The 24,606-nt window shown below is 46.0% G+C and overlaps 2 protein-coding genes across 4 annotated transcripts; both read left to right on the top strand.

Moving 5' to 3' along the window:
* The first annotated feature begins 1,316 nt into the window (after positions 1-1,316).
* LOC142768434 (uncharacterized) lies at positions 1,317-2,502 on the top strand. 2 transcript variants are annotated; one of them, XM_075870407.1, is made up of 2 exons: positions 1,317-1,434; positions 1,616-2,502. In XM_075870407.1, exon 2 carries the CDS (start codon positions 1,696-1,698, stop codon positions 2,158-2,160), a length of 465 nt encoding a protein of 154 aa, XP_075726522.1. In that variant the 5' UTR covers positions 1,317-1,434; positions 1,616-1,695; the 3' UTR covers positions 2,161-2,502. The 2 variants fall into 2 exon arrangements, with proteins under 2 accessions (XP_075726522.1, XP_075726521.1); XM_075870406.1 differs by having other exon boundaries at positions 1,328-1,499.
* Positions 2,503-6,548: 4,046 nt separating this feature from the next.
* On the top strand, positions 6,549-13,516 carry LOC142768433 (uncharacterized). Of its 2 annotated transcripts, none has more exons than XM_075870405.1 (2): positions 6,549-6,764; positions 12,408-13,516. In XM_075870405.1, exon 2 carries the CDS (start codon positions 12,545-12,547, stop codon positions 13,208-13,210), a length of 666 nt encoding a protein of 221 aa, XP_075726520.1. In that variant the 5' UTR covers positions 6,549-6,764; positions 12,408-12,544; the 3' UTR covers positions 13,211-13,516. The 2 variants fall into 2 exon arrangements, with proteins under 2 accessions (XP_075726520.1, XP_075726519.1); XM_075870404.1 differs by having other exon boundaries at positions 6,549-6,792.
* The last annotated feature ends 11,090 nt before the right edge of the window (positions 13,517-24,606 follow it).

Below are 24,606 nucleotides of genomic sequence, written 5' to 3'. Positions count from 1 at the left end.
CAGAAATGTTGTAGGCCCGTGTGCTCAGACTTGGGTGCACGTTAAAGAATCCCAGGTGGTTGAAATATCCGGAGCCCTCCGCTACGGCGTCTCTCATAATCATATGGTGGTTTTGGGATGTTAAGCCTCACATATCAATCAATCATTATTTCCTTGCTCGGATACCACACATAAATTTTCTGATACGATACGGGCGGTATTTTCTTTACGGCAGCTATTATCTTGCTTCTAGCTTCCTTTCTCTGTGTGTGATTCATGATAACACGTTTGAACAACCCATGATGTCGTTGGTAAACACGCTCGGTTAAGCATGTTCCTCAAAAAAGGCCGAGACATTTTTGTTATCTCGTTTTTTTTTTAAACTGAAGCTCGAGCTTGAGAACCACACTGCATCAAGTACCACCGGCGCCACCAACCGGATAGGCGATCGTAGATATTACCCTTTCTTTTTCTTCTCGTCTGGTACTCGCTTTCAGCATGACCTCCGAATGTACGCCGAAAACTTCTGTCTAACCTTTTGATTTGTCGGTGCTGCCAAAACAAGTGACGGACATCTAGCCCTCATCGAATGCGCGGGGAGACATAGATCTTCTTGAGTACAGCAGTTCAGCATTAAGGATAGTACTATAAACTTGCGGCAAGGCGGCAGTTTTGGTAAGACAGTTCCTGTGAAACACGGCAGTGTGTTGAGCAGCCGTGCTTCAGCGTCACACATGACAGCCCAGGACATGGACGTGTTGTTCCGCCTCGTATCCACAGCGACAGACTCGCAGCTGTACACCCTCGACAACGTGAGGTTTCGGTGGCTTCCGTACATGAACGGGAGGCGTAGTAACACCATGGCCGTCAGGGCGCTCCGCAAAGCGGTTGAAAAATGCCCCGCCCGCCAGACCCGACTCGAGCGCCTGGCCTTTTAGATGCGGAGCATCTAATACTCGATGCTTGTAGTGCAGCGCCGTCCGCAAGCTTCCTCCTCCTTCTTCCACCATCTGTGCATCCCTTCCTCCTCTACACACCGCGCGCGCTTCACTCCTCCACCATCTGTGCAACCTTCCTCCTCTACACACCGCGTGCGCTTCTCCTCTTCACGAACATTCGCTAGCTGTATAATGTAGCGCGCATGCGCCGTCACGCTTCGAGACATCGGCAGCTGACGCGCGCGCATGCGCCGTCGCGCTTCGAGAACATCGGCAGCTGACGCGCGCGCATGCGCCGTTGCGCTTCTCCCCCTTCTCAAACATTCGACAGCTGACAGTGCATGCGCCGTGGCGCTGTATATATACTCAAGGTCGGCGCTCGCTCGCTCAGTTGCCGGTCGTCGGTTGGTTTGTACGGCGCGTCGACGTCCAAGGTCGCGGTGAAATGAATTCCAACGAATCCACAAACACAATGATCGACGTCCCTTCGACCAGCGCCGCCCTTTCGCATACGTGTGTACGTGTTCACTCATTTAACAACCCCTTTTACAACCACGTTAACCAATTTAGCCAACGACCCAAGTAAGTCGCAATTTAACACCCCATTTCACAACCACGTTAACCAATTTAGCCATCGACCCAAGTAAGTCGCACTTTAACACCCCGTTAACCAATTATATGCTCCGCATTTTCCTCAGTGTTCCCCCGAGGGAAGCTGCGGGCAATTTTTTTCTACTGCTGGCTGTCGGCGCTGCAACTTCTGCGTCCCTGGACTCTGATGAGGTTCAGCGCCTGGGCTGCAAGTGCGAACTACAGCCAGATGGAGCTGCTGAAGCACGTTGACAACGCCATGAAGATCCTCGGCCTCAGGACAGCGTTTATGGGGACGGACGCAGTAACGTCGGTCCACGGATGCATTATGGTCGAAGATACCGAATCGAACGCCCCGGCGCACGTGGTCTGCGTAAGCCAGTGGCACCGCATGCCTTACTTGGCGGTGTACTCTCCGTCCGAGAAGATTCACTCGGAAATCTCGGTCGTTCTCGCCGCCGTGATGGACTGCGACCCCGCGCTCTTGGTGTGCGGCATCTACGAAGACCTCGGCTCGGCCCACACCGCAGCTCTCCTCGATGCCACGAATCGGAGCTACAGCTCAACGATAAAGGTGGAGAAGAGACTGCGGAACAATAATCTACAAGCGACAGCGTTGCTGCGACGTGGCAATGAAACGAACTCGAAGTGAGATAGTGAGTTTAGAATATTGAACTCTTTTTTTTAACCTGACGTAACACCCCTTGCATTAAGCTAATGACTGGTTTCGACTCTCGCGTTGTTTGCGCTGTTCGCTCGACGCTTTTGTGAGACCCGCAACTGTGTTTGAGCTGTGTTAGTTTACAGTATTACAAAGTCATTGATGGTGGAAATGAAGAATTTTTGGTGAACTGGTGTGCGCAAATACAACGACACTACAATTTTTACTGAAATGATAACTTTTTTTTATTTTCGTAGAACACTGTCGGAGAAGTTGAATGCGTTTTCATTGAATGCGTTTTCGTGAGAAAAAAAAACTTTTCAATACTTAAAACAGTTATTTGTTTTACTTGATTTCAATTACCAATGGTGATACGCTCGGCGATGACAGCTGCGTCGGTGTTGTTCAGAAGTCTGTTTGAACAAGCTGAAGTCTTAGATATATAATCTTAGTTCTGTCAGGGTCCCGTTCTTTCTGTAGGATTATTGTGCTTCCTTCAATCTTTATGCAAGTAACCTTCTTTTTTTAATCCCAACACCATCAACCTTGTCCTGAAGGGAAATTATTCTTATGAGATGTTATCATGCCAGCGATAATATTCTGTTATATTTTTTCGTTATCATATTGTTTCAGCTAGTACTTATTTAGCCACGGAGCTTGTTCTGCTTTCAGTTATTGTTTTTCGCCGCTAAGTTTAACAGGACGCTAAAGAAGAACGCAAGGGGAACTGACACCTCATTAAAATGGTTATTTTCACTCTGAACGGCACGGCGAAAACATTTTTGAAGGGGGGAGGGTTTACTGGATGCTTAAGAAGAATGGGAGGAGGGGCACCTCATTGAAATAGCCATTTTCTCTCGGTATGCCATGGCGAAAAAAAATGTGGGAAAGGGGACATGGAACCAGTTTGTCACTTCGTGGTTACGTCACCCGATGGGGGGGGGGGGGGGTGGTATGCAACACATTTAAACTGCTATAGATACAGATCGCGTGTTGGCAGTCATTTTGTGGTGTCTGAGGGTTATCTGGATGACCCTGACCAGGTCTAATAATGTCGCATGCCGTCACATAGGTTTACAATTTCATAGCATGCCATCACTAAAACCTATCACCGCTCACGTAATATGAACTGCGCCGCTAAATAACCCCTCCCGACTACCTTCGCTTTCTAAATATCTCGCATGCGAATGCATGCGCTTAAGGCACACTAGTTTTTTTTTTCCTCCCTGGCTTTTTCAGCAGCAGTATAAACAAATCTCTAGGACGATAAACAAGATCAGAAGCGCTTACTTTTGAAACGGCGTTTTGCCCACGGCTGTAGAGAGGTGGTTATGGTGCACGGCTTCTGACCCAGCGATTGCAGGTCCGATCCCGGCTACAGTGGTCCCGTTCTGATGGTAGCGAAATCCTTGAGGACCGTGTACTGTTTGATGATGGCCCACTTAAGAAAAAAACACTATCGGTAAATATTAGATCGACGTTCATTATTGAAACATAGGTCCAGGAACCTCGTATAGTGCTACTTCTATACCAACTGCTTGTTTTGAAATCAAATCACGTTTTAGCGGTCCGCATTGCGTTAACGCTCTTGAAACCACCCGCCTGAAAGCGTTCTTCCTCATATCGCTGTTGCGGTGCCCAACGTTTCCTCTCTTTTAGAGCGGTCGGCGCCGCGTCAAAACGACACGCGCTGCAACGCGCATGTGTGTTCAGGCCTCAAGTCATCGCCCTCCCTGCGTAGCCCTGAGCGTGCTCGATGGTACTATGCGAAAAGAGAGATTAAGCGCTGAAAGCGTGCGACAAAGCCCTGCAACGTATTATTGTTCTATTCTTATCCTCTCACCAGTACATCGTATTATTCTCCTGACTCCAGTTCAGGGAAACGAGCCGGCCTGACAACTGGCCAACCTCCCTGTCCTTCCGTTTTTCTTTTAGAGGCGAAGCTCTTTATAGCGGCACCTGTTCATCCCTAGTAGCCGTTGTAGTGTGTAACAAGTATAACATTTTGACCTCCGAGGTGGTGCCGGTGACAGATTTCTTCTGTGCGTTGTTGAACAATAAAAAATAGTGCTCAATGTGCATGCCAATGACTTCTATTGGGGAATGAGAGACAGGAGCATTTGTTTTTCAGTTAACGTGCACGCTGCGATCCCCATTAGCAGCCATTGGCATGTACATTGAGCACTATCTGACAAGAAAGGATTGCTACGTTATACTCGCTGGCTGTAACCTCCTTAGTTTTAGAAATGTTTAGCGAGCGTTGAGCCGCAGTGCCATGAATACAATGAACTACTATATACCGTGAATGAACTCGAAGTGGTTAAAGGTGGGAAGCAGATACGAAGTACAAGCCGTAAGAAAGTGTGCGTGTGCCACCTTTCGTTTTGTCCTTGGAATGTCCGCTGGATGGCGGTGCTTTTATATGGGGAATAGGGAGCCTACATGAACGGCCGTTTTTAGGGTGGAGACATCTTAATAAGTGCCTTCAAGAAACTCAGCCAAAACCAGCGGGCAACGGGGCACGCTGTTGCCAGCTTCCACCAAATTCAGCATACGTCTCCGTACGAACGCGCGGACGCGTCCCGTTTGTGGGCTTCCTACTCGCAATGCACGGACGCAGCAACGACAACTTCGGTTATCTACTCATTCGCGAACACCGCGAAACACATATACGTGTGCCGCAGGAAAAAACAGTGAACGAAATACGCAGTACTCACAGAGCAAATACGAGACGCACTGGTGGGCTCCCAGCCGTCTCGCTTCACTTGAGCCAGCCATAGTTGTCGTCAGCCAGGGCTCGCTGGGAAGCAGAACATTCGCACCCCCTTTCTGTTGTGCTTAGTGCAGAGCGGTACGCAGCATCCAGGCATTCTAAGGCTTCACCGGCAGCGTTTAACACGCTACCGAAACGTTCGACGCCGTATTATTGAGAACTAAACGCAACCGGGTGTAGACGCAGTGTGGGCACCAAGATGGGGCGACAGCGCGGCGTTGCTGTCTGGCAACATTGTGTTTTGGCGGGCGGCGGTGCGTTGGCGGCATGTAGTGGGTCAAAGGCTGACATCACCCTAAAAACGGCCGTTCATGTAGGCTCCCTAATGGGGAATATATGATGAAAAGAGGCGAGATGGTAGTACTTGGAGTGTTGAATAGGTGGACGAATGGACACACAGACAGATGCATAGACGGACGCACGGATGGCTGCACGGACGGATGGACGCATGGACAGACGCAGGAGCGAATGCATGCACGAACGCAGGGACGGACGCACAGATGGACGAGCGGACGCACGCATCGACGGATGGAAGCAAGAATGATGGAACGGACGGATGCTTCGCCCCATCTTCATCATTCACTCCGTGGATATGGTGCCATTTTTATAAGGGCAGTTCAACCAGTACGAAGACGCGGAAAGTAACAAGGCTCCCAGAAATTAGGGCTCCAACTGCCAAGGGCTATTTTTGCTCCCAGAAAACAAATTGTGCTAGACACGAAAACAAGTTACGTCGCGAGTTGCAAGTGAAGTGGGATTAGGTGATGAGAAGGCAAACACTTAACTAGAATTAAATTTCGAAACATACTCACTTTACTGAAACTTAATTTTAGTTTCCAGGGGATTTCAATAACAGTAAACCTACAAGAAAAGCCTATATATACGCTATACATCATTGCTTTAAGAATATTTATTTATATTAGGCCCATTGGCGTGATACGAGAACAACGCTAGACATGTGGCGTGTCCAAACAAGGCCCCTAGCGGTGAGTCGCGAAATAACTGAGCCTGCTCGCGCAGACGACCACGTGCGGGTGTACCGCTGCGACCGCTCGCACGAGCGCCGTTTTCAAACTTGATTTTGGCACGCACGACTTGAGAAGCCTTGGCGCCTCTAGTACTACAGTTTCGTTCCCTTTATCACTTCATATCACCTTATCTTGAGCCTACCTTCAGAGGGAAAGTGAGAGAAGCTTTGCAAAGCAAACCATGTCAACGAGAGACGCGATTCGCGCGCTTTGACCGTCAGGGCGAGACAGAAACAAAAAAAAAAAAGATCGTCCAAGCAGGGTGTTCTAATGTCCCAACACAACAACCGTCATCCCTCTTGAAAACTCGGCGCTCATCACTTTCCTATAACTATGGTGGCCAGCTGATAACGGGGATGTCGTTCTTGACCGGAAAATGCCAGGCGCGTGGCGATGATAATCCAAGGAAAGGAACGCGAAATGATTATTGCTGTGGGGCAAAAATACGTCCGATTTTCACTCAATCTTTTCTTAGATTAAGCCCTGGTTCGTTATGTGCGGGGGGGGGGGGAGGCGTGCTTTTCGCTGAATAACCGCAAGCAGGTCCGCTGTGACACGCCCACCAGTGTTTCCGTGCTTAATACCTTCGCGTGTTACTTCCGGAGGCCCGCATTTCATTCTTGACGACTGCGCTGCTTGCGAGGTGTGTCGCATCGGGAGGAAGGCCTTCGTTGAAAAAGTGAAGCGAGTTGGAAACACCCCGTAAACGTGGTCTTCGGTCGCCTTCGTGCACGTGCCCTGGCCTAAAGGACGACGATGCGTCTAACTCCGACGTGTGGACCCTCCTTCTCTCTGTAAGCAAGGAAACGAAACCCGGTGCAAGTATGCAGTCATTTCTATTCGCGTTCATTGATTTATTTATTGATTGATTGCTCAATTCACTCATCGATTGATACGTTTACTCTCCACTGGCCAATTCAAGTTATAAAAAATATTGTAGGTAAATGTGTGCAATGCCAGTTCTTTTGTAATTGTCCGCCTCCGTGGAACAGTGGCTGGGGTTCTCGGCTGCTGGCCCGGAATCCACGTGTTCAATCTCTGTCGTGACGGTTGCATTGAAAGGGAGAGGCCCATGTGCTTCACGATGTCAGCGCACCTTGAAGAGCACCACATGGTCAAAATTTCCTGAGTCCTCCACTATACGGCTTCTCTTATATGCATCTTTATTTCTTTTTTGACGTATAATACCCCATATATCATTATTAGTTTTTTAATATATTCCTCCACCATGGTACTGTTGTTGCGGTGCTTTGCTGCTGATCCTAAGGACGCGGTTTCGGTTCTGGCGGTATAGCATTCCGATAAAGAGTGAAATACCAGAAGCCCGTGTACGTTAAAGAACACGACATGTTGGAAATCTTCAAAGCCTTCCACTGCGACTACCTTCATTATGATGATATTGACAATATGATATGAATTGATATTGACCGTGCCAATATGTTGGGTTTGACGTCCCAAAACCACCAAATGATTATGATAGATGCCGTAGTGGAGGGCTCCGGAAACTTTAAACACCTGGGGTTCTTTAACCCAAGTCTGAGCACATGGTCCTACAAAATTTCCGCCTCCATCAGAAATGCAGCCGCCGCAGCCGGGATTCAATCCCGCGACCTGCTGGTCAGCAGGTCACCGCGACCTGCTGCAGGTCACCTTAGCCACTAGACCACCGCGGCGGGGCGCGACGACCTTCACTACCATATCACAGTTTCGGGACGTTAAAGGGCCATTCACTAGGACCCATACCAAATTCTAGTTAAACAGTGGAAGTTGTTGGGTGTCCCATGAAGAACATTTCGTCACAAAAATTTTTTGAATCGCTTCATTACAAGTGGAGAAAACACGTTTCTTGAAGCGGCGCGAAACGAGGATGAGAGGAGGCAAGCTCGAACCCTTGCCGCTCCTCCACGTAGCCTTCGCAAGCTAAATCTCTTCCCCACCTTCTCTGGCATCCGACGAAGAGGTCACGTGCGCATGACGTGGCCAAACGAGCCCAACCCCCGTGAACGCGAGTGGCGTTTTTTTTTTTTTTTTACCAGCGTTGTTTTGAGGTCTACTGCCTGTTTCGGCGGGATGGTTTCGAAACGCTGGCTTAGACGCGGTAGAGTAGATGAGCACAATGAGTGCGCGAACGCGTAAGAGCGTTCCACGGCGGTCGTCTGCACCATGCGCTGACCGCGGGGACACGAACGTATGCAAAACGCCGACACATTAGCCCCGCATTTCGTTGCTATTCGCGGGAGAAAAATGGAAAAAAGACGCTTATTGCGTCTCATTATTTATCCAGAGTTTTATTTATCTCTTCAAGCAACAAATTACACAAACTCCGCATGCCGTGTTAAACAAATTTCGCCATGTCACGTGTCACGTCACAGCAGAGTCCTATACGTAAAGGACCAACGTCCCTGCATTGCTGTGTACGTAAGGCCATTAAAACGCGCACGTCATGCCCTAATTCTCTGGGTGACTGCCGGCAGAAGGGATGGGGAGCAGCGTTCATCTTGAAATTTGACCCATTTCCGCCGCGTGTAGCGTTGCAAATTTTGGCAGGCATGATCATGAACGCCTCGTCTACGCATGCGCTTGTCAGCTTCAAATTGTCAAACCTGGTGAGTGGCCCTTTGATATACGAACAATAATAATTATGATTACCTCTTTCTGAAAAAAAAAAATTCTTAGCTTGACTGCGTCTACCCGAATATGCATTGCTTAAAAAAAAAAAACAAATCCAGGTGATTTCAAACTGGTTGCCTTTGAAAAATTGAAACGTCTACAAATTCGCCAAGCCATGCTCGGCTCCCGAGTTTGACTAGCACTGGCTAATAACTGTTAGCCAGCCTTGGCTTGTGTTTCGTTAAGATTGTATACGCGCGAATAGTTAGCCATTGTTGTTAACTATTGACAAGAGCCTGCTAATGTTGTGACCAAAGTTTGCTAACACAGGGAATGGTCAATGCTAACAATGGCTGTTATTTGGCGTCAGTTCCGTAATATTGGTTTGCCCGCTCTCACAGCGATATAATGGATAATGACGTTTGCACTACCATCACCCTGCCATTTATATCTACGTCGCAGGTATTCAACTGTGAATGCCGCTCGTCCGTATAAGCGCAACGTGGTTATTTCTCGAAAAATATTTCTTCAGCCCAGTACCGACGTGACGTTGCACTCAACAATCTACATACCTTTCAGCATCGCGGAGTAGTTAACGCTTCAGATTAACCAGCGTCACATGCTGCATTTATGCAGTATACGCCTGTCCTCGTGTAACTTTGCTGAATGTCACATAATGGGGCGTAAGCGGCTACTCGTCGACTGCTTCGCATAGCCTAATGATGGTTCAGCGAACTGGGAGCGCGGGGTTAAACACAGACACAAAGCAAAGAGGAGGCACACAGCATCAACTAACAACTGGTTTATTCTCACGTTTGAAGGACATATAAGTACACAAGAGTGCGCATGTCAACAGAAATAAGATGATAGTGTGAGCAGAAAGCGTGGCGTTCATTCGAAGCACTTGTCTACAAAATATCAATATAGTTAAACTCGCAGCCAAGTAGTGATAATGACGGATGGCCAATATGATTCTCATTTCTAGAAATGTGATATGCTTCGGAAATCGCACGCGTGGTTTGAAGCGGATGCCGAAAAAGTACACTTGTTTTCAAGGAACAATTTTTCAAGGAACTCAAATGCCCCCTGAGGCGGATATTCAAACATCGCCGGTCTGGCCGATTTACATGTGAGCGCACGTTAGCGGTATGCTATACACCACTCCTAAAAAAACACATAAGAAGTCGTTTTGCATGTTTCTGCAAACATCCTCTGCCTTTTGATGAGCACTCTTGCTGTGTGCCTCCTGTTTGCTTTGTGTCTGTGTTTACCCCCGCGCTCCCAGTTCGCCGAACCATCATAAATAACCAACTAGCCCACCTTTTTATCCTATCGCATAGCCTATTCTCACAGCGCGAGGCATTTTCGCCGTATTTTCGTTTTCTTATTAAAAAAAAAAGGAACATTTTTAACATCGCTCGTCTCAGTAATCATATTTTTTAGTTACCGAGTGCAATTTACAGTTGTCGCAGACACTGCTCGCACGCAAAATTTAAAATATATGACCTTTCAACAGAACCGTACAGAACCGCTTCAAATAGTTACTCTGCGATGTAAATCATGTATACGTTATAATTTATAACTTCTGAGTTGGCAAGGCATATTCGCTTGAAAAAAAATGAACGTACCACACATAATGGTACAAGCGCTATCAAATTTACATTTAAATGCCCCGCTATTCTGGTTACTCTGTGAGCAATACAAAGTTTTCTTTTTTGTGTGCGTGTGCATTGAAGCATATAGATATCTCGAGCACCCATGTATTTCAGGGCTGCACTCAGGGCATGAATACTATCAGTAGAAAACTCAGGCGCTAGAAATACTATATATGCACCCAACGTAAAGACCGACAACCTTTATGAGCAAGTGCAAGCCACGCTGTACGTCTGAGATGGTCCCTAAATTATGTATTGTATGCGTGTATAGAAACCATATGGTGCAGACCTTGATGGTCGCTTCTCCTGGTGCTGGACGAATTATGCCATGCTTTGCCACATCAATACCTCGATATTGGAAGACCATTTGTTTCACATCACTATTTCACTTGGCTCGCTAAAAGCTCACTCTCACTCATCTTGCGGCGGTCGAACAAAAAAAAAAAAACGCTTGGATATTTTGCCGCGAGAATTTTTCAATCCGAGAAGCCAATAAAAAGCATCAGTGCCTCCTTCTGCAACTCTGAGATTTAATGGGATTTACGATAGCCTTCTTCGCAAAGTATTCTTTACGCTGATTTCCTTCCACAGGAAATTCCACTGAGGTTGTTTGCAATTTTAAACCGTGTATATATAAGTATATGTTTAGAGCAAGAAATGCCTTGTCAAAGGCTGGATTGCGAGCCAAAACGTCAGTGAACATACCGAGAAAGACGAGACCTACGTGCGTCCCACTCCCTCTTGTTCTTAATTCTACCGCGGCCAGCACCATTGTTTATTTGTTGTGCACCTGTCGTACATAAGACCGGTGCATCGAGTTTCTCAACACTCGCAGTCACGTACGGCCCGAGATTTCCTCAATTAGCGCCGTCGTTGCAGCTCATCGGGGATAAAGTCGGTGCTGCCCTCTATGAACACTGGATCACACATCAAGCGAAGGCGGCGCCACTGCGAACAAAGGTGCAAGGCGCATTTTCGGTTAGAAAAAAAAATATAATAAAACGAGCTTGCTTCATTTCAACCCTGATACAAATACCATGAAACGCGTGTAATATAGTAAAAGGACGTGTGATCGTGATCAGGTTTTACCGAAGAAATAAACGTAAATAGAGGCTCGTCTAATGAGAAGAACGGGGCTCATTCAGGCCAATACGGTGCAATGATTGGGTTATAGAATTTTAAATTCTGAGTGGTTGTCTGGTCATTGGACAACCCACGTGTGGCAAATTTAACGTCAAGAATGCCGCGAGGGGCATTCAACGAAATTACGTTGTCACGCACCTTCCTGTAGTATTGTTATTGTCCCATCACACGTGAAAGTACTGCATTCGCGAGAACCGCGCCTAATGACTAATAACCATCGAGATAATCTCGGAACCTTCCGATGTGATTACGCGCACACCACGAACTTTGTAGAGTTCTTTCTGAAACTTTCGTGGCCGCTAGCGATAATGCTGGGACATTCGAGGGTACGATGCGCTTCAATACTTGTCACTTTTTCGACGACCAATTCGGTCTGCATGTGCAGTGTACAGCGTGCATATCTTGCAGCCCGGGTAGCATTTTCGGGGAACAACAACAAAAAAGCGAAAATAAACCCCGTGGGCACGCAGGAACATTCAGACAGTGAGCGGGCTAATCATGTACAAGAAATGTGGCTTAGATCCAAGAAAATCGCGAGTAGGGGGACGCATTTTGCTATGACAGCGTTTATTTTTTTTTTGTAAACAGTGATGTCAGTGATAGGTTTGTCTGTGACGTCGTCGGACAATATGTATCTAAAAATGAACGTTGAAGATCGAGAAACCTACCTTTCCGGGAAAGAGAGCATCTAACAGTAGAGGGAGAGTATGGAGAAATGCGAGTGTGTAAAGGACCCCACTGCTAGGTGAGGCTTGCTGGCAAACACTTACAATAGACGAAAGCTTGCTTGTCAGCTCGTGCACACCGGACCTTCGAAGCTTCAGTAGTAGTAAAGCACCCCCCCCCCCCCCTCCGCACACTGGCCCTATGGGTGGGTTGATCTATGGAAGAGCTGTTGGGGAAACTCTTTATGGACAAGAGACGTGACTAACACAAGCACGCGCTCGGATGAATCATTTTGCGCGATAGTGAACACCTTCACCAACCAGGTGGCCGCCTGTTGAAATCACATTCTGTTCACCTCCGCAGTCGTACACCTGAGGCGCTGCGCCGTGCTCCCTGCCGGGCTGCAGAAATCACGCGCCTTCTTCCTCTTCGAACCACTACCACCACCACCACCACCACACGCCTGTGCCTTCCTGGACCGAGTTTTGCGCTCCGTATACATGACAGCCCGGGAATTGGACACGTGTTTTCGCTTCGTCTCCCAGGCAACGGGGACGATGCTGTGCACCCTGGAATGGCTGGACTATCCGTGGCTTCCCGGCGTGAGGAAATGGCGTAAGAAAACACTGGTCGTCGCGGCGCTCCGTAGAGCGGTGGAAAAGGGGTCCAGCCGCCAAGTCCGACTGGATCGCGTGGCCTTTTTCTACTGCTGGCTATCGTCGCTGAATCTTCTGCCCGTGTGGACTCTTTTCAGATTCACCGTCTCCGTAGCGAAAGCCGGGGGCTACAAGGCAGCACATCTTGTCGAGCACATGGCGAGCGCCTTGAAACTCCTCGGCCATCGGACGACGTTCACGGTGACTGAAGACAAGACAGCGGTCTACGGCTGCATCCTCGTCGATGACCCGGAACCCCGAGCTCCAGCACACGTGATTTGCGTGTGCCTATGGTGCAAGCTGCCTTACATGGCGGTTTACGCTCCGAACGAGAAGATTCACTCGGACCTCGGCGTTCTCCTTGCCGCCGTACTGGACTGCGACCCGAGACGTCAGGTCTGCGGCATTTACGATGACCCGGACTCCGCCAAAACAAAGGCTCTCTACGACGCTTTGCTCTTGAGCCACGGAAGCAAGCCGGTGGAACGGAGCCTACGAGAAATGACCTGAGAAGGAACCTTCATGCTGCCAAGCCGAAACGTGGCGGCCCCGACTCCAAGGCGGTGCGTTTATTCTTGTCTAGTGGTGTTTGCAAATAGTTGCGAAAATATGCATACTTGTTTAAGGGACCACTAAGCAGTGCTCGAAGGGACATTAGTAAAAGGCTGTTTATTTCAGCAAACATGTGCAAAAGCAGAAAAAGAAGCGAAAATAGCTATAATGATAATCAGTGACTACCATATAGTTGGGTGTCAACTGGACTTTTTAATTTTAGCGAGTGACAACGTGATAATAAAACGATGCTATTCACTTGTCTTTACGGTCATTTGTTTGCGCACGACGCACTTTGAAAAGAAATAATTTGGAGTGCCTTTTTCTCACGAAACTCCCCAAGAAACTTTTAGTATTCGGATATTGTTAGACAGGTATGATTGTCCTCCAGGTAAAGCTCTTTCTCTCTTTTTTGCATAACTAGCGCCTTTCAGCCACGAATGCTGTGCGCTCCATCATCGTAATCTAGGACGCATTTCTATCTACAGTAAATAGGCGAGAGCTTTAATTGAAAATAATGGTTAACAAGTGCCAGAACAGCTGACAGAAACTTCGAAAGTATAACCGGAAGATGCGACAGTTCCAATAAACAGTGCTTATTTCACGTATTTTAAAACAATTGGGCGTAGTGTTGATCACTACGTGCGATCCGTGACGTTACATTCCACGAGGCGCCTGCAGGCCACACGTGTTCATTTCCTTCTCTCCGCCACTCATTTCATCCTACTCCCCCCCTTCCGCTAAAGCACCCAGCCAGGATCATTGTTCACTGCTTGGGCTGTTTGTCACAGTTTTGGGAGCCGCAGTTGAGGGTGTGCATCTGTTCTGAGAGACGTGGGCGACGGCTCGCATTCTTGGCATGCTGAAATTCTTGCTCTGTGAAACGTCATCACCTCGAGTTCACGGTGCAGACGCGGTATTTTTAAAAAAAAATATTACGCAGAACCTTCATACACAAGTCACAATTACGTCACTTTGGTCGCCATATTCAGGCACCAGACGATTAAAATGCAGCCTGGGCTCTTGCTCGACCGCGCGGAGCATAAAAGGGTGACCTTGGATTGGTACCAGTGTCTCCTCCAATTCTTCGTGTTCCCCCTTGGCGCGGCTAACGAACATACGAGAATAAGCAGGGCACAAAAAAATAAAAATAAACACGAGGGTTCCTTCTTTGCACTGACACTCTCTAATGAGCTAGAAAGTCACGGTGGCCGCCTACACCCAGTGCAGAGAAGCTGTCTGTGGCATCACGTGCAAGTTACGTATATTTCACTCTATTACTACAAAGGGGTGGTATCTATCAATTCCAAGAGCCAACCTTTCGATTAGGCTGCAATATTAACGACATTTTTTTTTCAATCAATATCCCTCTAAACAAAGGGAGCCCAAAAAAATCAGATTGACGTTACTGTTCCATGGTAAAAATACTCTCCAAACACTCTATTTTTTTCTTTCTCTTCACCCTCATCTCAAGGAGTCAAAAGTTAAAATGTACACATAGGTCACGGGATTGAATCCCGGCTGCGGTAGCTGCATTTCCGATGGAAGCGAAATGCTGTAGGCCCGTGTGCTCAAATTGGGGTGCACGTTAAGGAACCCCAGGTGGCCCAAATTTCCGGAGCCCTCCACTACGTCGTTTCTCATAATCATATGGTGGTTTTGGGACGTTAAACCTCACATATCATATTAATTAAATTGTACACAGAGAAAACCTTCACGAGCTTATTTGCCACAGATGAAGTGCCTTACCTGAATTCAGGGTACGGAGCTGATATTTGCGTTGCTGTTTATGAGGTGTACACTACAGAGAGCATAGGATATACAGAGAACATAGAGATATCACCAAAAGGCATCCATGCATTTTTCTGGAGAAAAACCGAAAGTTCTTGTTAGTTTCCCTACTGCACGAAAGTCGGCGTTTTCAACATTCTCGCTCTATCACGTGACACGAGCGGTTGCTCACAACCCGATACCTTTGAATCTCGCCTCGTGTACGTGGTCCACCGCGTTGTTTTTCATTCGCGACTTCTCAGTTGCTGCTAACGCTCCATCAAAACTTGCACGCAGGTGGGTGTCAGAAACACCAGTCACGAACGCCATCGCAGATGCCTCTGAAGAGCTTTCTAGTAATGATGGCACACTACCTACAATTCCAGACCAGCGGTGAAATCGGCGACATAAATTAAGTACCTGCGGGACCCGTGAGCTTCCGAAAAAAAAATTATCTTTATGTTCCGCAAGATTGGGCTCTAAATTATTTAGCTGAGTAGGATGCACAACAGCAGCATACATTTTTTTTATCGACGTTGAAATCTTCGACCGATTATTCGGCCAGCACAACAACCAACCAAACCTTTCTCAGAAGCACCAACACAACAAAAAAAATATGACCACCCAAGCACTCCACACAAATAGATAACCAGTGAAAGCTAAAACGTGCGGTCTCGGTGTTTAGCAGTAGTTTCAACACAGCATGGCACTGAAGCCTCTCACAATTGTTGGTTACGTTTTCGTGCTTCTTTACGAGGTTAGAGGCACGTTTGGCTTGGGTTTACCACAGTGTTGTTTCACAAGCCGCACATAGTGCTTCGCATGATAACGGTCATAGAGGAGCGTACTGAGTGGTAATGTGCGTTTCACAGTGGTTGTTCTCGAGCCACAGGCTCTCACAGACGTTGCAGCCGAAGCGAATGTGCCGCTGCAGAAACTCCCGCCAAAAGCGGGCGTTCGCCCCGGCGAACGCGCTCCTGCTGTCATCACGTTGGCGCCGCAACGCCACTTATTCGGCATACAGGCACTGCGCAGGTCCCTTTTTGGGGGCGAAGCTCCCTATGCAGTGGCTATGCGTGCGTGCTTGGCGCCGTGGCTACAGCAAGATTTACGACGTTACTCAAATTCAGGCAACGGCGCTTTCTTTGATACGATGCTGAGAATGTCGCAACTGATAGGACAGTCATTGGAGACTACTTGTGACACCCCTACCAAAGAGTTTTCCACTTTTTCTAGCCATATAGAGCTTTCGCTAAAAATGACGCTGTAGGCGGATATGGCAGGGTTAACCCCCCGCCCCCCCCCCCCCGAAAAATGGAATTTGCAAGTTAAACGCAAAAAAAAACTACTGTATTTTGTAGAAAAAAACCTGTGGAAGCCCGACGTTGAGCGTCCACTCCAAGTGTTTCAAAGCGCACCGAATTGCGCCGCGCACGCTGTGTCATTAGAAGTATGCGTACGTGAAACCTCAGTTGTTTCAAATTTCGTTTTCAGTAAGCGAATGCATTTCTTAGTCGGGCAGTGTCAGGCGTCCGTCGGGATCTGTTAACCACCCTCTTTCATAGGAACAGCTGCCGCTGCTCGCGCCCTTAGCAACCGGAGCCCCTACCACTTCACACTTCGGCAGCTGTCAGCAACAGGAGCGGGCGTGCAGGCATATTTCCAGCGTGCACTCTAGCTACTACAGCTGGAAACGCTTATCACGTTTCTCGTGACAGAAAAGCACTACGTACGGCAGCCGGTGCTATTGGCTGCACGTTAAGAAAAAAAAAAGAGAACCTTACTTTTCTTACACTGTGTTCTCACGTGCGAAACGCCGCTGTGGATGCTACGCAGTGCATTTGCATTTCTTCACGATTCCCTTCGGGGAGGTTGCGCTTTCTTTTGTTTCAACTTCATCGTACCTTTGCTCAAAAAGTATTGAAACAATTTTGTTGGAATTTTGCATGCGTTGCGGATCTCGAAATGCCGGCGTTAATACACTGTAGAGCCGCGCAAAACATGCCCCAATTTAGAAATGTTTGTCTAATGTATGGTTGACCTGATTCACCAGGCCTACTGCGCTTTTGGTTCGTTCCACGCTACATTATATGCTTTATCTTTGCCGTATTCATATTTAGCACGCTAACCGAGAAAAAGACCCATGCGTGAACAAACGCGTGATATCGCTGAGCAAGTGACAAGGGGAAGCGGAGGCAAGCGATAAACAGAAGTGTTCCCGTGCTTCGCCCGATTGAAAGTTGATAAAGTAAGGAGAAGAAAGAAGAGGAATGAACAAACGATGAACTTTTTACAATTCATTCTGATTTCTTTACGCGTAAAAACTGGTGAAAGACAACAAATGTGAACATTAACCTTACTTCGTTCAACCAGATCTTAGGATGCCTGGCAACCGCTTTCCCTGAAAGCGAAACTAGCGCTGAGTTTCCGGGACGTGTCTGTGTTTCGCAGCACAGACGTGCCTACGCCTGCTCTCGTCGCTTGACAGACAAAGCACCGTATTAACAAACGCTCCTCGACTCGACTTCCACCTTTCACTTGACAACGTTGAGCTCTGCACCGCTGCTCGGCTGCAAATGACGCTGCGCTACTCAAGAATCGCAACAGATTATCGCTGATAGGCAGTGGCTTGCCCTGTCTAGAGACGGCGCTCCCATCGGTTTTCTCAAATGAAGGTGAAGAGTTGAGTGAAAGGACGTTCTAGAATACGGGGGATAGACTGCCAAGCTTGGTGAATGTTTTCGTGCCGTGCTTGTTGGTGACTCGAGAAGACCGTGTTTTTCCGTGTCCTTGAACTGAGGCGTGGGTATGTGATGTGCTTTGTGCACTGGATATTCGAAATGCTTACGGCTGCAAATCATAACCGTTGGGAGATGCTTCGAGGCGAATGGTCACAGCTAATGGACCGAAGTTACGAGGGTTCTTGTTTGCAAAGGACAACCGAAGAACGAAATAGGAGCGTGCCGTTCGGCGAGTTGGCGCCAGCATACGTTTTCTTCGTGACCCGAAGGTACGTGAGTCCGTAACACATTTTTCTAAGTCATTCTAATGACATCACCTCCACTATGTTCTGATCTTGCTCTAAAAAAAAAAAAAAAGGTGTGACGTTTGCTTCTGACTCATTGTCGTAAGCCCTGACATTAAATTTAAAATAAAACGCGCATGGCAGTGCGTTTACATAGGAGGCATTTTTCCTTTAGCATAGTTAAACATTTTGGTATTTGCGGTTAGCACCGCGGACTTCTTACATTACCTCTGTTTACTCCATTAAGAAAAAAGAAAGGAGTGCTGTTGCAATGATTAGTGCATCGGTTTTGTGAATGGTATTTTTTTTTCTCGTGTTGCAACTTTGTTGCGGTATTAAAACTTTGCGTCAATCTCCCCAGCACCTTCACCTAGTAGGTTTCCTTGAAATTTAGATGCCTGGAGACACTTACGGTGAAGCCGTTTCTTAGTTCGAGCTCTTCTTCAAGCGAGAATATTTAGGAAGCACTACTAAATATACCAATACAAGTACGGGCAGTAGAAGTGTCCGCGTGGGCTACACAGTTTAATTTCTACCCAGTACTAACATTTTTCCCGTGTCCTAAGTCATAAAGGCGACTACGCACCAGTGGGACAGGGTAAGGGCAAACGAAAAATGGCACTCTCTGTGTCGGTCACAACATAATTTTTGTGAAACGAATGATTTGGTTTCTTTTGCATAGGTTATCGCCCGGAGATTGAGCTCAATACGAGATTTGTGGTAGCAGCACACACCCTTCAATAACTTCGTGTCTATGAAGACAGATGTTTGAAATAGTACACTGTCGTCATTGATGAAAGGGAACACGCTAACACGTGGCCTGCGCTCTGCGGCGGCTGCCTACAGCACCATCTACCGACTGCAAACGGAAACACGTTCGCTTTCAGCGTCATCTATTGCCGAAAAAAAAAATATCGAGTTACCACTGGCAGGCAAGCGCTGCTTCATTGCACACACTCTCTGCACACTCTATTTGACCACTGCCAACATCTCGCGCGTTGTTCGCGACCACGGCGCAAGCAACAGTAATCGCCCGATATCACTCACCGCGCGAGCAATCAGGGAACGTAATCTCCTTATCTTGCTTGGTCATAGATGACGCGAAAAGCGAACGTGCCTTCTTCACTTGTTGGTCGATGGTGCTGTAGGCAGCCCCCGAAAAGCACGGGCTTGTTTTCTTTCATGAAGAACGGCAGCGTACAAATAAAAGAGCAGAAGCTTTGCAAAGGATTAGGAACAATTTTCCTGCATGTTCCAGAAAATGTGCGTGCGTGTGCGTGTCTGTGCGTATGCGTGTAAATAAAGAAAGCACGAATACAATTTACCCCATCTATTTCGTCATTATGTTGGACAATCAAATTTTTTCTCTGGTAGATTGACCGCACATTGGATAGCGCAGGACGTTTCTTCCTTTTTGTGGAACAACTGACTCGCATATGAATCTCTAAATGTCTTCAAGCGTAATTGGTTACTTATACCAGCACCTTTCTTTATGCAAAAGGCAGAATGAAGTTGTTGAACATGTAAAACTCGCCGCGAATGCTTTATCTTTTTATCGGAAACGTAGGGGCAATGAATTCACCACCTCTTATACGCATGCTCACTCGGAAAAAACATCTATCTATCTATCTATCTATGTATCTATCTATCTATCTATCTATGTATGTATGTATGTATGTATGTATGTATGTATGTATGTATGTATGTATGTATGTATGTATGTATGTATGTATGTATGTATGTATGTATGTATGTATGTATGTATGTATGTATGTATGTATGTATGTATGTATGTATGTATGTATGTATGTATGTATGTATGTATGTATGTATCTATCTATCTATCTATCTATCTATCTATCTATCTATCTATCTATCTATCTATCTATCTATCTATCTATCTATCTATCTATCTATCTATCTATCTATCTATCTATCTATCTATCTATCTATCTATCTATCTATCTATCTATCTATCTATCTATCTATCTATCTATCTATCTATCTATCTATCTATCTATCTATCTATCTATCTATGTATGTATGTATGTATGTATGTATGTATGTATGTATGTATGTATGTATGTATGTATGTATGTATGTATGTATGTATGTATGTATGTATGTATGTATGTATGTATGTATGTATGTATGTATGTATGTATGTATGTATGTATGTATGTATGTATGTATGTATGTATGTATGTATGTATGTATGTATGTATGTATGTATGTATGTATGTATGTATGTATGTATGTATGTATGTATGTATGTATGTATGTATGTATGTATGTATGTATGTATGTATGTATGTATGTATGTATGTATGTATGTATGTATGTATGTATGTATGTATGTATGTATGTATGTATGTATGTATGTATGTATGTATGTATGTATGTATGTATGTATGTATGTATGTATGTATGTATGTATGTATGTATGTATGTATGTATGTATGTATGTATGTATGTATGTATGTATGTATGTATGTATGTATGTATGTATGTATGTATGTATGTATGTATGTATGTATGTATGTATGTATGGGATCTTCAGTAAATCCGAACATGCTTCATCACATAATCACAATACAGTTGGTGGATGCTGTGATTGCCATTGTCACTGTGGAGCGTTATTCGCTAGTGCTTTGACTTTTAATTGGCCGGGCATACACATCTTGCATGTTGAACAGAAGTCGTCAGGTACTGGCGGGGCGCAAGCGATTGGCTCCAGTGACTGTCCAACGCTTCACAACTGCCCGCTACTTCCTCAGTGGCCTCTTATTCACCGCAGCCCTAGTGACTGCCCTGGTCGTGCTCCTGCCAGGCGTGCCACCAAGTTCCGCAGCACGAAACGATGTTGCCGACATGATTGAGCTCTGGCGCGACCTATGCCGCTGGGGACCGGATCTTGTGACGCTGCGGCGCGGTGATCGTTCAGTGCCAACGTGATTTTCAGGACTTGAGACATTTCTTCCTCTGTCGACGTCTTTCTCGTGGATGCTCTGCAAAGTGTGCATAATTTCTGCGAGAATGTCTAGACACGAGCACCTGTGATGTGATCTTTTCAGATTATCCTCTTTTGTTAGTGTGTGTACATTTCAGTTCGTACATTGATGCGTCACAGGACCAAACTTACAAGAAATAGACTGGTACAGGTTAGATTGACAAATGGCTCTTCGTTGTTTCATGAGATGTAGATAGTTGCTGCTAAGTAGCAGTGACAAGTCGCTGTCATTTTTTATAAAAACTTCTTTTTCTTTTTGTCTGTGTGTGTGTGTCTATGTATGTTTGCGTCAATATTTTTTACGCAATACAACTTCCCAGGAGCACGCTTCAAAGGAAGGTCGAACGAAGTGTTGCAGACTACATTGGCTAAATCGACAGACATCTGAAGTGTTCACGTGAATGGTGGCACGACACACTCATAATTCATAGATGTGTGGCCCATTGTGTTACCAGTGCGTGTAAACACTACATTTAAGTTTCGAAAATTTTAGCAAGTCCGTGCCTACATAACACTCGGCAAACCTGTCTGAAGACAGTTGTGGCTTAAATCTGGTCACACGATTTTCAGGCCCCTGCAATGTCCCAGGATCTTGAGTCTAGCCACGTCATACACGCCTGGCAAGTACACATGCTGGCAGTATCTCAATGAACATTGTGCGTCATCATTTGTTCTACCACCTTGCCAATTCATTGCCAGTCTTTGCAAACGGTCCTCTTCAACTCAAGGAGAGTCCCATTTTTAGAGAACAAAGTTTACAAAACTTAGCAAATTTAAAATTCGACTGCCACTCTACAGGCTTGCGTGTGCAGCTTGAAAACCATTGTATGCTGGCAGTTTGTCGTAATGCTTTCATAGAATCTGTTTTTGCTTTTTGTTGCAGTAGTTTTTTGGAACCGAGTGCCATGCGTGTGTATTATTTCTTCATGTCCAATACTACTTTTTTTTATCTCAAGCAAGAGATGTACATTTTTTTGTACAAAGCCTAGTATGACTACACCTTGTTCACATTTACTGACCTGTTCCAACGAGTTGGTGTGTGAAAAGTATTCGCACCTGTGTGACTGTTAGTAGTTTGTATTTATATATAGTTCTGTTTATTACTGTTGCAAGTTCTACAAGTTCATAAAGGTTTTGTAAAGTTTTATTAAGTGACCAGCCCTAAATTTGGGTTGAATTTTATACATTTTAAACTTTAGTGTTTCTTGTGAGCTGAAAAAGAAAATGTTCATTTTTAAAGATTTATCTAGCAAACCACTTCAGTTTAGCTTTTCCAAGAAGGAAAGTATGTTATAGAAGCATATTTCTAGTTTTTGTGTTCATGTTGTTTTCTGTTTGTTTTAGCTGAAAATAAATTTACTTCTGTGTTTTCATAACATCCTTCATAGTTGTTTTTGTCTATTCATACTGCCACCCCAACAAATAGCTAACACAGGGGTAGCAATGCTGCAGTGAAAAAAACTAGAAGTGTTACGATTTCCTGACAGGACGTAAAAGTTGAAGAGCATAAGTGATACTGGAGAAATCACTCTCGGTATTGTCTGGAAGTTATACAAGCATGGATGAGCACTGACATATGTGCAAATTGCCAGCACACATGTGCTCAACAGATATCTGGTGCCAAAGCAACCCAAGAACCTACCCTCAATTTTCGACGCGAAAGTGATTTCGGTCGGGGGTCTATCATGGCTTTGGTGACTTGCATTTGTTACTTAAAAAAAATACTCGCGATTGAAAAGCAAAGAAAAAAGTTGCGTCAATGGGAGTCGAACCCATGACTTAAGTCAACAACAACAGAAGCTGCATGCTACCCACTGCGCCCCGACCACATGCTCTGGCAGCTTTAAAAACATGCCTTTTATACTTAACACTGTTCTTTCAGTGCTCTTGATAAAGAGAAGTAAATGCATCATGACTGTAACACCTGCGATTAGTTCTTCACCCCGCGTGACTGAGAGAAAACTCTAGGAGGCCTTCGTCATACAGTACACATAAAAGCATACAGCAGACATAAAAGCAGACCTCTGAGTAGAGAGTGCGAGGCGTTAACCACTGAGCCACGAAGGAGAACCTCCTTTAACGATTCAACATCAAGCTGTCTATATCTACCACTCACCGTTGCTGACGGGCATGTCGGGGGAAGGGGGGGGGGACTATCGTGTTTTCAGCATTACCAGCAAGATGGCGCAATGAACGCGCATCGCCACATTGTCACGATGCGTTGGCGCGCACTTTCATCTCCCACGCGTACTTTGCGCCGCAGAAAAGAGGGAGGTGACACTCTGTCGCGATGCGGAGGATCGTACGTCTTGGCTGGCCTTGGGTTTTTATTAGAATGATTTTGTTGTAGTTACCCGGTGCACAAAGGTCACTGCAATCGTTGCACAGTCTCCGTTAGCGAAAAGAAAGCGCTTTTTAGAGACAGCGAAGTAACAACTGAGACGCGTATTCGCGTTAATCAGTACCTGTGAGTACACTTTGTGCGTCGTTTGTGCGTGAGAAACGTGGGGCACGTTTCGATCTGCCTGCCATTCTGCGTGTGACCTTCCAGTTTGTTGCTATCGCGTTCATTGCTTCGCCTTTGCGGCAAAGCTGTGACTTTTGTTTCCGGACCCACTCTGCTCTCGTCTTGTCACGTCAGGTAACCCCTATCGTTATCATTTTCATTGTTCGCTGCATCGCGCTCAATTTAATTTGAACCCCCTTTGTGAGCATACAGGTTTATGCTTGATAGATATAAGTGTCCGTAATATGCAGCACTTTAATCTAACTCCTTATTACCTGATGACCTGATTACGAAGCACTTTGAGTAACTTGAAAGGACTTAAGAATAATCTCGATCCCCCACCTGGTATCTATCAACAAAAACCCAAGTTGTGTTTGTGAGCTTCACCTTCAGCAAAATACGACAGCCGTGGATGACCTCACGAGTCAAATATCCGAGCAGAATAGATATGACCTTGAACAGTCTTCGTTCGGTCATTAAGAAAATACGAGTATAATATGTCCTACAAGTTCCTAGCAGAGGGAGATGAATTGGCAAGTCATATAAACAAGTGGCGTCAAAGTGTGCTGAATTAACCAATTTCTTTGCTTGGAGCCCCGCCGCGGTGGTCTAGTGGCTAAGGTACTCGGCTGCTGACCCGCAGGTCGCAGGATCAAATCCCGGCAGCGGTGGCTGCATTTCCGATGGAGGCGAAAATGTTGTAGGCCCGTGTGCTCAGATTTGGGTGCACGTTAAAGAACCCCAGGTGGTCTAAATTTCTGGAGCCCTCCACTACTGCGTCTCATAATCATATGGTGGTTTTGGGACGTTAAACCCCACATATCAATCAATCATCATTTCCTTGCTCGGATACCACACATCACTTTTCTGATATGATACGGGTGGTATTTTCTTTACGGCAGCTATTATCTTGCTTCCAGGTTCCTTTCTCTGTGTGTGATTCATGATAACACGTTTGAACAACCCATGATGTGGTTGGTAAACACGCTCGGTTAAGCATGTTCCTCAAAAAAGGGCCGAGACATTTTTGTTATCTCGTTTTT

The sequence above is a fragment of the Rhipicephalus microplus genome, chromosome 8 (genome assembly GCF_043290135.1).
Source record: "Rhipicephalus microplus isolate Deutch F79 chromosome 8, USDA_Rmic, whole genome shotgun sequence".
Classification (NCBI taxonomy): Eukaryota; Metazoa; Arthropoda; class Arachnida; order Ixodida; family Ixodidae; genus Rhipicephalus; species Rhipicephalus microplus.
The sequence above is the reverse complement of the archived record's forward strand: the minus strand, read 5'-3'. Positions and strand labels throughout refer to the sequence as shown.